The sequence below is a fragment of the Triturus cristatus genome, chromosome 3_2 (genome assembly GCF_964204655.1).
Source record: "Triturus cristatus chromosome 3_2, aTriCri1.1, whole genome shotgun sequence".
NCBI classification, from domain to species: domain Eukaryota; kingdom Metazoa; phylum Chordata; class Amphibia; order Caudata; family Salamandridae; genus Triturus; species Triturus cristatus.
In genome coordinates, this window is record NC_140584.1 from 696,079,633 (window position 1) to 696,091,735 (window position 12,103).

At 47.9% G+C, this 12,103-nt stretch overlaps 1 protein-coding gene across 1 annotated transcript in view; it reads left to right on the forward strand.

The window, feature by feature from the left end:
- The window catches only part of PGAP1 (post-GPI attachment to proteins inositol deacylase 1), a 760,293-nt gene that overhangs the window by 560,898 nt on the left and 187,292 nt on the right, over positions 1-12,103 (forward strand). The window contains exon 21 of the mRNA XM_085648756.1: positions 9,658-9,748. Coding sequence (XP_085504882.1) covers positions 9,658-9,748 — 91 coding nt within the window. The remainder of the gene's footprint in view (positions 1-9,657; positions 9,749-12,103) is intronic.

Genomic DNA, 12,103 nt, shown 5'->3' on the forward strand with positions numbered 1-12,103 from the left:
CATATATAATCATGGGTTTAGGTTGAATGGGGCTTCCCTGAAGGGATACGGGCCCTTGAAGGGTTGGAGGGTCCTGCACCACAGGGGTTATCGGCCCTGTGTTATGCCCCTGAATCCGAAGGAAGGGAGGAGAACAATCTTTTTAATGGAGAAGGGCAGTTGTCCACCAGGGTTCCTCCAATGTTTCAGTGTTAATTACCACCACCACCGATAATGCCACCACCCCCATGGAACATCTCAACTTCAAGCTCCACGCGGACAGCAGGAAAACCATCAGTCGCACCCTGGCATACCGACCTCTGGATCCACACTCTAACGTCTGCAACAGCATCACAGACTTCATTGCACCCCTAGCCCTAGACTCCAAGGATTACATCTTCCTTGGCGACCTCAACTTCCACAGCAATAACCCCAAAGACAACAACACCGCCCACCTGCTCGACAGCATGAGCAATCTCGGGTTGACCCAGATCATTGACGACCCCACGCACACTACAGGACACACACTGTCTCAAAGATACTTTGGCCTTTACTTACATCTGACCGGCCAATGCACTGACTTCATAGTTACTGGCAGAGATCGCTGACCCTGACCCTTGGATTTAAACAAGCCGTGTCCGGCTTCTCCCTCAAGCATACCACCTGGCCGATCAGCGCCTTGTGTGGTGAAAAACATAGCTGCATCTATGCAGTGTGTTGATTGGCCCCTTATATTGAGCCAGTGGATTGCAGCTTCCCTTTTCATTGCAACACCCACCGCCCATGCATTATAGTCCTGAAGGGTAGCTGTGGAGGTCAGTGTGTGGGCTGGTTCATTTTGGCAGTATGTAGGCCGAATGGGTCTTTTGTTCTGAGTTTTAATGATGATTTCCCCTATCTTACAGCAAAGCCTGAATCAAGCTCAAATGCATGGCGTGATTACTGAAAAGTGAAAACACCTATAACGTGTATGAAGTGGTAGAAGGCAGCTATCTTATTTTCTTGCCTCACCCACTGCCGATAATGTCTGTCCCCAAAGGCTATGTGTGACAGGTCACAGTGTAGGATGATTTGTTTTGGCTGTTTGTGGGCATGTAGGGTCTTGTGCATTGTGTTTTCTTGCTTATTTCTCTGCTATATAAACCTTGCCGGAGCATCTCTCATACCTAAGTTATAAAATATATATAGAGCATACGGGTGGCAGCTTCCTTTTTCATTGCCTGCCTGCCACCTGTGCAGTACAGTCCTGTGGGGTAGCTTTGCAGGTCAGGGTGTCAAGTGACTTATTTCAGCCTGTATGGTCTGGTGCTCTGGGTTTTACTGGTGATTTTTGGATAATACAACAAACCTTGCCTGAAGTATCCTTAAATAAACTAGTCGCACATTCCTTGCTAAACAAGTGGAAGCCTTCAGCTAAGAGCTTTCTTTTCCCTTGCCTCTCCCCCTGCTAGTACTGTCCCCAAAAGAGTAGATGTGACACCTCAGAGAGTGGGCTGATTTGTAGGCTGTTTGTCGGCCTGTTGAATCTGGTATGATGGGTTTTACTGTTGATATCCATTATATTACCACAAACTTTGCACTGCACCAAGCATAAATTCATGCAGTATACCATACCTTGAAATCACATTTATAACATGTCTTGATAAGATACAAATTATCCCTATTTGCAAATGGGCCGCTCTTTTAGCTGTCTGATTTGCTAATGAGGGCCACTTTTATTTTGGTGCTAGGCTTACTTTCTGTCCCAGTGAGTCGCCAATCTATGAACACTTGAGGGCACACTGGATGACAACAGGAGTCGCTGAGACAATATGTACCTTTATAACCGGAGGCAGTAAAGTACAGGAAGTCGCTTTGGGAGACTGTAAGACTCCGCAATCCATTGGTAAGGACGGCATTTAATGTGATGAGAACGGGGGGCCTCTACATGCAGACATTCAGGCCAGCAAGCAATCCAGAGTAAGATGGGGTAACACAGGCAAGGTGATACCATGATAGGAGGAGCAGAGAGAGAGAGAGGGGGGTAGAGACTGAGAGAGAGAGGGAGGTGGGAGTGATAGAGAGGGGGGAGAGAGATAAAGAGAGATAGACATGTTGATTTCTGAGACATATGCAGGGTAATGCCATGGACGAACAAGAAAAATACAGTATCTGTACAACTAGGGTAGCCTCAACGAGTGCAGGTAGGTGGGAATAGGAGAGCATAGGCCAGTAAGGCATAACTAGAGAATGCAAGCAGCACAAACCATGGGCCTGAGGCAGGTTGACACCCGAAAGCCTAGGCATGCTGTGACCAGAAAAAGAGGGCCCCCACTTTGCCTATTCCTTACAGTTGAAATTTACATTTACTGCTGTAGTGTGAGAATGCGTTTCATGAAAAGGAATATAAAGTAGGGTTGCCAAAAGAAAAATGCCAGCCATGTGTTGTTTAAAGACCCTGAAAGACCTCGTCTTGACACTAAATAGGGTTATAAATAAAAATGTATGTATTCATTTGTAATGTGACTTTTCTGTCTTTGTTCCCTTTAATTATCAGTCATGGATCATTCAGGCAGCCCTAGAACACAATTAAAGTGCATCCTATTTCTATTTGCTGTTCGAAGTATGCACAGATAAGTGCTGAAAATACAGCTTTAGGTTATTTTTGTCGGTGGGGCAAAGTGGTAGGTGGTGGGCTGGGCCGCTGGGTGGGGGGGCCCCCTCATTGTGCTTTGCATGGGGGCCCCCTCATCTTTCGTTACGCCACTGAATAAGAATGCACTGTTTCTTTAATTTCCTGAGTTATTCTATTTGTTTTTATCCAATCTGTTTCCATTGGTGAAATCGTTCCCTTTAAAAAGGTAATAACCTGAATATATTTTTTCATCAGTTCGTCTGATGGTGCTCCAGTATTTGCGTCTCTGGATTTTCTTCTTTTGGCCAATCTACAGCAATCTTACCCTCGACCGACAAATCAGCTGGAACCAAAATATCAAACAAGACATCTAAATCCATTCACAAGACATTTGAAACCTTTACAAACCGCTCTACTTGTTTATACCACTCAACTGGTTTTTCTCTCAGTCTAGGGAACTCATTCGTAAAAGACATTATATCCTGCCTTGACCAAGGGACATAAACATATCCACCTCCTGGCACCTCTCTCATTGGATATATCATTTCAGTCATGGTCTCTGTACTTGTCTCTCTTATCCGAAACATTGAAGAAGCCCCTTGATTTGCAATCGTTTCTTCTTTCTTTTTAGCCCATCTGCCTTTCCAACGTTCCAATTTACCCCATCATCTCAATGTATTAATCAGCTCCTTAATTTGTAATCGCTTTCCTGAAGCATTCAAACTCTGTACACTCAATAGCATTGTATCAAAACTATCTGAAAAAAAAATTAGTTATTGATTCCTTACCTTAGAATTACCCCTAGGCGTCAGACTGGATCCGAAAAGTTTTTCGTCAGCAGTACCCCTGCTCGTCGGAAGGTGGCGTTGGTCGACTCCACCGTTCGTTGTTGGCGTCGTGGTCGCCAAGATGACATTGCGGTAGCTACATAGATGCCGCCCCCACGCGCTGACGTCAGTTCTTTCTTTTTCCGTGCCAGCCAGCCAGCAGACCAGGAGAGAGCGATACCTCCAGTCACTTTTTGACTGACCTTTTGTCGACTTTTGTTGACATCGTTTTTGAGTCTTTGACTCCTGGTGTACGTCAGGGATGCCCAGCTTCAAGGCTTGCGGTTCCTGTAGCCGACGGTGTCGGTGATAGATCCGCACCACATGTGCCTATTCTGCCTGGAGCACGACCCCAAGTTGTGCTCTGACTGCCGGACCATGAATCCGAAGTCTTTGCAGGAGCGGTCCCGAAAGCTTCTCGAAGCACGGCAGTCAGCTCCATGCCGATTGAGGTCCCAGTCGCGTACGAGGTCAAGTCGTCATCCAAGTCTTCGCACTCGGGGTCAGGTAAGTCGAAGCACAAGAAGAAGTCTAAGAAGCATCTTCGCTCTTCGACTTCTCTCCCTCCATCGGCCGACGCGATAAGGGATGCGGGTAGTGCCCACCCACGGCTCCGCATGCGGAGCCCGAAGGGTCGACTCCGGGCTTCCCTCCCTTTCTGGTATCTGGAGCGACCCCTGCCCAGCTTCGTCGATTTTACGAAGCGATGCATGCCATCTTTGGGCAGCCCGACTCTGCCGGCGTGCCTTCGGGCCCAGCAAACTCAGGCCCTGGGCCTTCGATCCCGGCGGCCTCGGCACCGTAAAGTCCCCTTGGATCCAGGCCTGGATCTGGATCGGTGCCGGTTGACCTAGTTACAACTCCCCTGGGCACCACTTCCACCGGCACTGTGTCCGCAGCCAACGCTGGTTGTGTCCTCCGCCGGTGTCAACCCCTGCCTCCATCCCGATGTAGACACGGGACCGGACTGGCATCGACGGGTACTTTTGTGCCCCTGTACTACCCTGGCTCTTTGAGACCAGATTGGCAGCCAGAGGAGGGTGAGGAGGACTGGGAGGGGTCTGGAGACCCTTTAACTGACCAGTTATGCTATGAACTGGACTGGAGAGAGGAATTGGGGAAAGCCAGTGGTCTGGATACCTCACCAGACCTTGGCATGGTGTCTCCTCCTACCATGGCTATGGAGGAGGGAGCGTCTTACATAGTGGTGTTGCATAGGGCAGCCGAGGCTCTCAGCCTCGAGCTTCCTACGGTGGCAGTCAGGACTAACCTCTGACCGAGGTCCCCCAACCGGCAGCGAGCTCTTCGGAGCTACTGCTGCCGTTTAATGAGGCCCTAACAGACATCCTTTTGGACACCTGGTTCAGGCCCAACACAGGGGCTCTTGTGGATAGGATGATTGCCTGACGCCACTGCCCGGCCCCGGGTGACCCCACTTTCCTCTCCCAACACCTCACCCCTGACAGCTTGGTAGTCCAAGCCTCCACCTCCAAGGGCGCATTGCCTTACGCTCCACCTGATAGGGAATCCAAAAAGTTGGACCATCTTGGGAAAAAGATGTTTTCTTCCTCCAGCTTGGGACTGCTGTCGGTAAACACTGCATGTCTGTTGGGCCGTTACACCCAATCCATGTGGGATACGGTTGCGCAAGTACTGGCAGGAGGACGCCCGGGTCGTACTCTCTCGGGCAGCTGCCGAAGAGACAGACGCAGCGAAATTTACCATCCGCTGTGGGCTGCATACCGCCGACTCACTAGGCAGGAAGATTTCCACATCGGTACCCTTCGACGCTACGCCTGGTTGAGATCGACTGGTTTTTCAGGGGATGTCCAGTCCACCCTTATGGACATGCACTTTGATGGCCGTTGCCTATTCGGTGACAAAGCAGACAACACGCTGGAGCGCTTTAAGGACTCTCGGGCTACGGTCAGATCCTTGGGCCTCTCCACCACCCGCCCTGCGTAGTCTGCTTTTCGCCCCTTTCGTGGCTACAGAAGGGGTGCCCCACCACGTCCCGCCCAGAGCCACAGGCCAGCACAAGCTGTTCAGCCCCTGTGCGGCCGGGAATGTGGGAACCACTGCCGTGGTTCTGGGGGCCAGCGGCAGGCCAGTCCACCACAGCCCCATCTGCAGCAGCCTCCAAACCCTCCTAGTCCTACCTTTCAGGACCACCAATCGCCATCACCTCCTCCACTGGCGCACCATCACATCGGACAGGTGGGTTTTGCAAATAGTCCGAAGGGGCTACTCCCTCTCCTTCAAAACCACCCCTCTATCCGTGCCACCTCAGTAGCATCGCATGTCGGAAGATCGTCTGGCCCTTCTCCAACAGGAAGTTTTGGCACTCTTGGCCAAGGGGGCCTTCAAGCGAGTTCCTGTCCCTGAAGTAGGACGCTGTTGCTATTCCCACTACTTTCTGGTACCCAAGAAGGACAAAGGCCTGCGTCCTATCTTGGATCTCAGGAACGTCAACCGCTTCCTCCGGAAGGATAAGTTCAAAATGTTGACGCTAGCTCAGGTCCTGTCTGCCCTCGACCCTGGAGACTGGATGGTAGCGTTGGACTTGCAGGATGCTTATTTTAACATCCCTGCCCTGTCAGCCCACCGACGTTACCTGCGGTTCACCGTAGACCACAAGCACTTTCAGTTTACCGTGCTCCCCTTTGGCCTTACCAGCGCCCCTCGGGTGTTCACAAAAGTGATGGCGGTGGTCGCAGCTCACCTGTGCAGATCAGGGGTTCCAGTCTTCCCCTATCTCGACGACTTGCTGTTGAAGGCCAGCTCGCCCCAGGCTGTCGTCTCTCACCTCCAGACTATGGCCGATCTCCTGCATTTGCTGGGGTTCTCCATCAACATGCCGAAGTCACACCTGACTCTCTCTCAGAAGCTCCTCTGTATCGGAGTGGTTCTGGACACGACGCAGTTTCGGGTCTATCCTCCCAAAATAGCGAGTTCGGATATTCGGGCTATAATTCTGATCTTTCAGCCTCTATCCTGGGTTTTGGTCAGAATGACCCTCCGGCTACTGGGCCTGATGGCCTCCTGCATCCTGCTGGTGGACCATGCCAGATGGCATATGCGGGCTCAGCAGTGGGACCTGAAGTTCCAGTGGGCACAACAACAGGGGAACCTGTCCGATTGCCTCCCGACCTCGGAGGGCACTGCGCAACAATTGCAGTGGTGGCTAACGAACCAGGACTGGGTCGTGGGCAGATCCCTCTCCATTCCCCAACCAGTGTTCACAGTGGTGACCGATGCATCACTTCTGGGATGGAGTTGCCACATGAGGGAAGCAGAGATCAGAGGCCTCCGCTGTCCGGCGCTGCTGCACATGGCCATCGATCCTCCGATCGATCTGCCTCTTCAGGAGGCTCTTCTGTCGCAGCAGCATGGGACGGTCCTCTACCCGAACCTGTCCAGCCTCCACCTCCTTGCGTGGAGATTGAGCGGCGGCAGTTGACGTTTTTGACCTGCGTCCCGAATTCTGTGATGTTATCTTGGCAGTCAGGCGTCCCTCCACTAAGACGGTATACGCCTGTAGATGGCACAAATTTGGGGCATGGTGCACAGCAAAGGCTGTGGATCCCCTTTCCACCCCTCTTTCGGAGGTTCTCTTGTTCCTCCTTTCTTTGGCCCAATAGGGCTCTGCTCTGGGCAATCTGAAGGGCTACGTCTCGGCCATTTCTGCCTTCCTTAGGCTTCCTGATCAGCCTTCTCTTTTCAAGTCCCCTGTTGTAAATCGTTTCCTTAAGGGCATTACTCATATTTTTCCTCCTGTTCTATTGGTAATGCCCCAGTGGGACTTGAACTTGGTTCTTACATATCTTATGTGCACTCCCTTTGAGCCGCTTCATAACTGTCCTCTCAGGCTTCTAACTTTGAAAACTGCGTTCCTGGTGGCCATCACCTCTGCGCGCAGGGGGATTGAGCTACAAGCTCTTTCTTCCAAGCCTTCATTTCTGGCTGTTCATCCAGAGAAGGTCATCTTCAGAACTAGACCTTCCTTTCTTCACAGAGTGGTTACTTTTTTCTACATTGGCCAAACCATCACTTTGCCCACCTTCTTCCCGCCTCCGCATCCTTCAAAAGAGGAAGAGAGGCTCCACCATCTGGATCCAAAACGTCTGCTTTCCTTCTATTTAGATCGCACCAAACAATTTCGGGTGGACAACTAGCTCTTTGTTGGTTACGTGGGCGCCAAGAAAGGTTTGGTCGTGCACAAACAGACCGTCTCCAGGTGGGTCGTTGTGCATCAAAGCTTGCTATTCATTACCAAAGAAGGAGCCTCCAGTGGGACTGCATGCCCATTCCACCAGGGCGATGGCAGCTACCACTGCTTTGGGACGGGAAGTCCCTCTTAATGACATCTGTCAGGCAGCTACGTGGGCATCGCTGCACACGTTCACCAAACACTAGTGCCTGGACAGTCAAGTCCTGGAGAGACTGCTTCTTTGGCCGTTCTGTTCTCCAGGACTTTCTGGTGTGAACTTAGTTCCAAGACCCACCTCTTGGGTTGGTATTGCTGGGGTATCTATTCTAAGGTAAGGAATCTATAACTAACTGTTTCTTTCAGATGAACAAGTTACTTACCTTCGGTAACAATATATCTGTAACAAACATAGGTTAGTTATAGATTCCTTACCTCCCCACCCATCCTCCCCGTTCTGCGAACTGACTTCTAGGGTTAATCACTTCCTTTCAGGGCCCTAGTTTTATACACCAGTGGTCAGTGTCTTGCATGGCTCTGCGCTTCTGGCGTGGAAAGTCGTGTACAGAACTGACGCGAGGGCTGCGTCTATGTAGCTACCCTGACGTCATCCTGGAGACCACTGCGCCAACGACAAACGCGGAGTCGACCGACGCCAACTTCTGACGCGCAGGGACACTGCTGATGAAAAACTTTCCTCATGCAGTCTGAAGCCTGGGGGTAATTCTAAGGTAGGGAATCTATAACTAACGTATCTTTCTTATAGATATATTGTTACCGAAGGTAAGTAACTTATTCGTTTACACGATTGTCCAAATTAATACTTTCTCAGTTGGCAAGGAAATTCCATTAATACCATTCATTACTTCCTCTGCACAACCATGGCCATCGTCCGGAATTCTCGAAGGACAAAATACATCTCTTTGCAGTCTACGTTTTAGAGAGAAAATTAAACCTAAAAAGACTTTTGTGGCCTTCTCTGCAGAACAGTAAAGTGTGCTTTTTGTCTAGGAAAAACAAATATACAAGTGATTATCATATCACAACAAAACTTCATTGTTAATGCTTTGCATTTCTCTACAGGTTATTGTACGCAGTTTTGCACAGTTAGTGCAAAGGAAAAATGTCTCTTTTTAAAAATCATGTCTTCTGTTATTATTTTATTTTGGCTGTTATTTCTCCATTAATCATTCACGTTTGCAGCCTACTAGAAAAGCATTGGAAATGCTGATCTTTTTCCAGCACGCATTTGCGCAATTTCATGTTCTCCCCGTTTTTAGTTTTTCACTGTTCATTTTTACACGTCATTGTTAATAATCCACACAATGAGAAGTTTTATCCGAGCAGGTTTTATATCCCATCAACAGTGACTTGGTCAAATGTCAGTTCTGAAATCTTGGGGTTTAAATTCTGCCTTGGGTGTTGCAAGATGCCACTATTTGGTCCACATAACATCAGCATGTGGTGTTTAGTATCCGACCACAACCCCCCAGTCTGCGACTGTTGCTCCAGATTGCATCCAAAGGCTTAGTCATTTTTGGTATGGACAAACAAGAACACTCCAAAATGGTTCCTCTCCCCCATATCTGTCATCCGATGTCACTTAGAATTTTTTGGTACATGCTACATATGTTTTTATGAACATCCTGATAGAATTCCAATTTGGCCAAGGCAGTATGCGGCATAAAAATCTAGTAGTACTTCCCGTCTTATAATAGTAAGTATGTTTAAAATTAATCACAGTTTCTTTCCCACAGACGTTCTGTTACTTGCATCTTCCCTGCTATGTTGAAGTGGACGTATTATAAAATGAATTGTGGACTTAGAGATAAATAGAGTGAAACAGGTCGAAGGAGCTAGAAATTGATGCCAGGGCAAGTGGGTCTTTTATGGCCTTATGTCAGAACTGTCTGTCATTTCAGTTGCAAATGTAATCTTTTATTGAATTTGCGTGTAAGCCCTAACAAGTGATATCGTTTGTTTTTACTTTTTGACATTTTCATAACCAGATACTTTATTATATTTTGTAGGTCATTGTGTTCAATTTGATTCTGCACTTTCTGCATCAGCAAAACCATACAAAATTGAGCCTTTTGTGAATTTATGTAAATTTCTAATGAGGTGAGTTAATGTTTTTGTTATAAGTTATCTATTTCCTGTAAGATTTGTGGGTCAATTCCAAAAAGTACAATTTACAATAGGCAGTGTTATTGTTTTAACTGTTTCGTAAAAGGCATTAAAAGGTCATCTCAACGAGACAACATTTCATTGGAGGGATGAAGTAGCGATTAGACTCGGGCTAATTTCGAAAACTTTCCAGTTCTTCAATCATTGAATCAGTGGTGGGCGCCTCTGCACGGGGGGGGGGGCGATTGAAGATGAAAAAAAATTAGAAATAAACTTACCAGCTCTGCTGCCTCTTTCGCCACGCGACTCTCCTCTGTCTTCTCGTCTTCCTGGCTGCCTGCACCGGAATCACCCAGGCTTCCGACTATGCCAGCCAATCATGACCAGACGCAGGAGCAGTGTCATTATTGGTCTGAGAGGCCTGTTTGGCCACTCAGGCTGTGCCTGGGGAGGCTTGGCATGTTCTCCACGAGCTGTGCGACACAGCCCAATGGAGAACATGCCAACCACGCATGACTGTTTGGCCGGCCCTAAAGGGCTGGTTAAAGCGTCATGCGCATGTAGGGAGGGAGTGCAAACCACTCCTGCCCCCTCTGTGGCAAGCCTGCCATAAAATGATAATAACTTCTTGTTATCATTTTATTTTAATTTTCCACTGCTCAACGAGCAGTGCAGTGGGGCGACGTTCCTGCACCTTAGCGAAGGAGCCGCCGCTGCATTGAAACAGCTTTTTTCAAATGTTTATATAAATCAGTGTGTTCGAAAGCACTGAATGGGTGAAGGCTCTTTTTTAGCGAACACTTCCTACCAAGTACTTACTACCGGTCATAAACTAGTTTGGTTTAACTTATAAATTGACTGCTCAGTTCACTTCACCTGAAATGTAGTTACCACAGTGTTCACACAGCAATAGGCGATTTTTTTTTGTTACACAGGTTAAGTGTACTTATTTGAAATAGGTGAAATTCTACACAAATGTATCTAGTAAAGCTTTACTTACTACAATTCTGCCATCTCAAAATCCTTAGAAGGAAAATACAGAACAGCCCTTGTAGGCATCTCTGTTCTGAGCATTAGCCATGAACGCTGTTAGACCTGACATCCTTGGCGTGGTTTCCCCTAATGATTTGCCTTCAGACCTCCTGTTTTTGCTGTTTCTGCTGACTTTGTTTCTGCTGGCTTTAGGAATCTGGGCACTTTAGCACTGCTAACCAGTGCTAAAGTGCATATGCTCTATACTTAAGACATGGTAACATTGGCTTATTCGCTAGTAAAGTGCACTACATGTGTCCCCGGTTTGTAAGTTAAATGCTACTAGTGGGCCTGCAGCACTAATTCATCAGGTTTGGTACATGAGCAGCAACCTTTTCAAGACAGGGACACGTGAACTACTAGACATATACTACTAATGAGCATGATTACAATTGGAACAATGACAGTTGATGACATATGCAACCTTTTAAAGATGCAGATGGGGCCACCTCTCCTTGGGCTGAGATTGGTCAATTTCAAGCTCATGTCTGTTCCCAACTCATGGTGCCCAAGGGTCCCAAATGTGGTCAGTCTCCAGTTGGACGATGCTGTAAACCGTAGCCGTAGAAAGGAAATGGTCCCAGAACAAAGATGCTTTAAAAGCCTGAACAGAATCAACAATAATGAATATTACAACAATGAAATAGCATCCAAGTGTTATTTAATCACACCTAGATGGGAACACATTTATGTAGAAAAAGATTCACAATATTCAATCAGTGCGGGGTGCCACGGGATAAGGGAAGGGAGTGATGGATGGGGTAAGGTAATAGGATAAGTGACATGAAAGTACTTATAATACTCGTACAAATCAATTGTTTGGCACGCAGTATTGTGCCAATTAATCAGTATGAAATTCATTCACAGAAGAAATAGATGATTTGACAAAAACCATATACAATCAAAAGAAACCAGTGCACATTGCACTATTGTGGGTATTGGCAAAGTCTTATGTCGACGTTTCGACCCCTAAGCATAGGTAGGTTGCTGAAGTCCTTACTGGCGGGGTCTTCCTCAGGACAAACAGAATGGTGGAGCAGAAAGGGAAGGCACCATATTAGAAACAGGACATCTAGTCACTTGGAACGTTCGCGTCCGGGGGCGCAGGGCCTGGTGGGCTCCAAGGACTGTTAGGGGTGGAGTACACTAATAATGATCAAATCAACGAGGAGGTACTATTTACTCCAACATCACACGCCGTGAAAGACATCGGTGTGACAAGTGAAATTAATCACGGAGGAAGTCGGCCTCTTAGGCGGCTGCCATGACCTGTCGTGCTCGCGGTTTCAGACAAAGCCATTTCCTTTCTACTGTTTG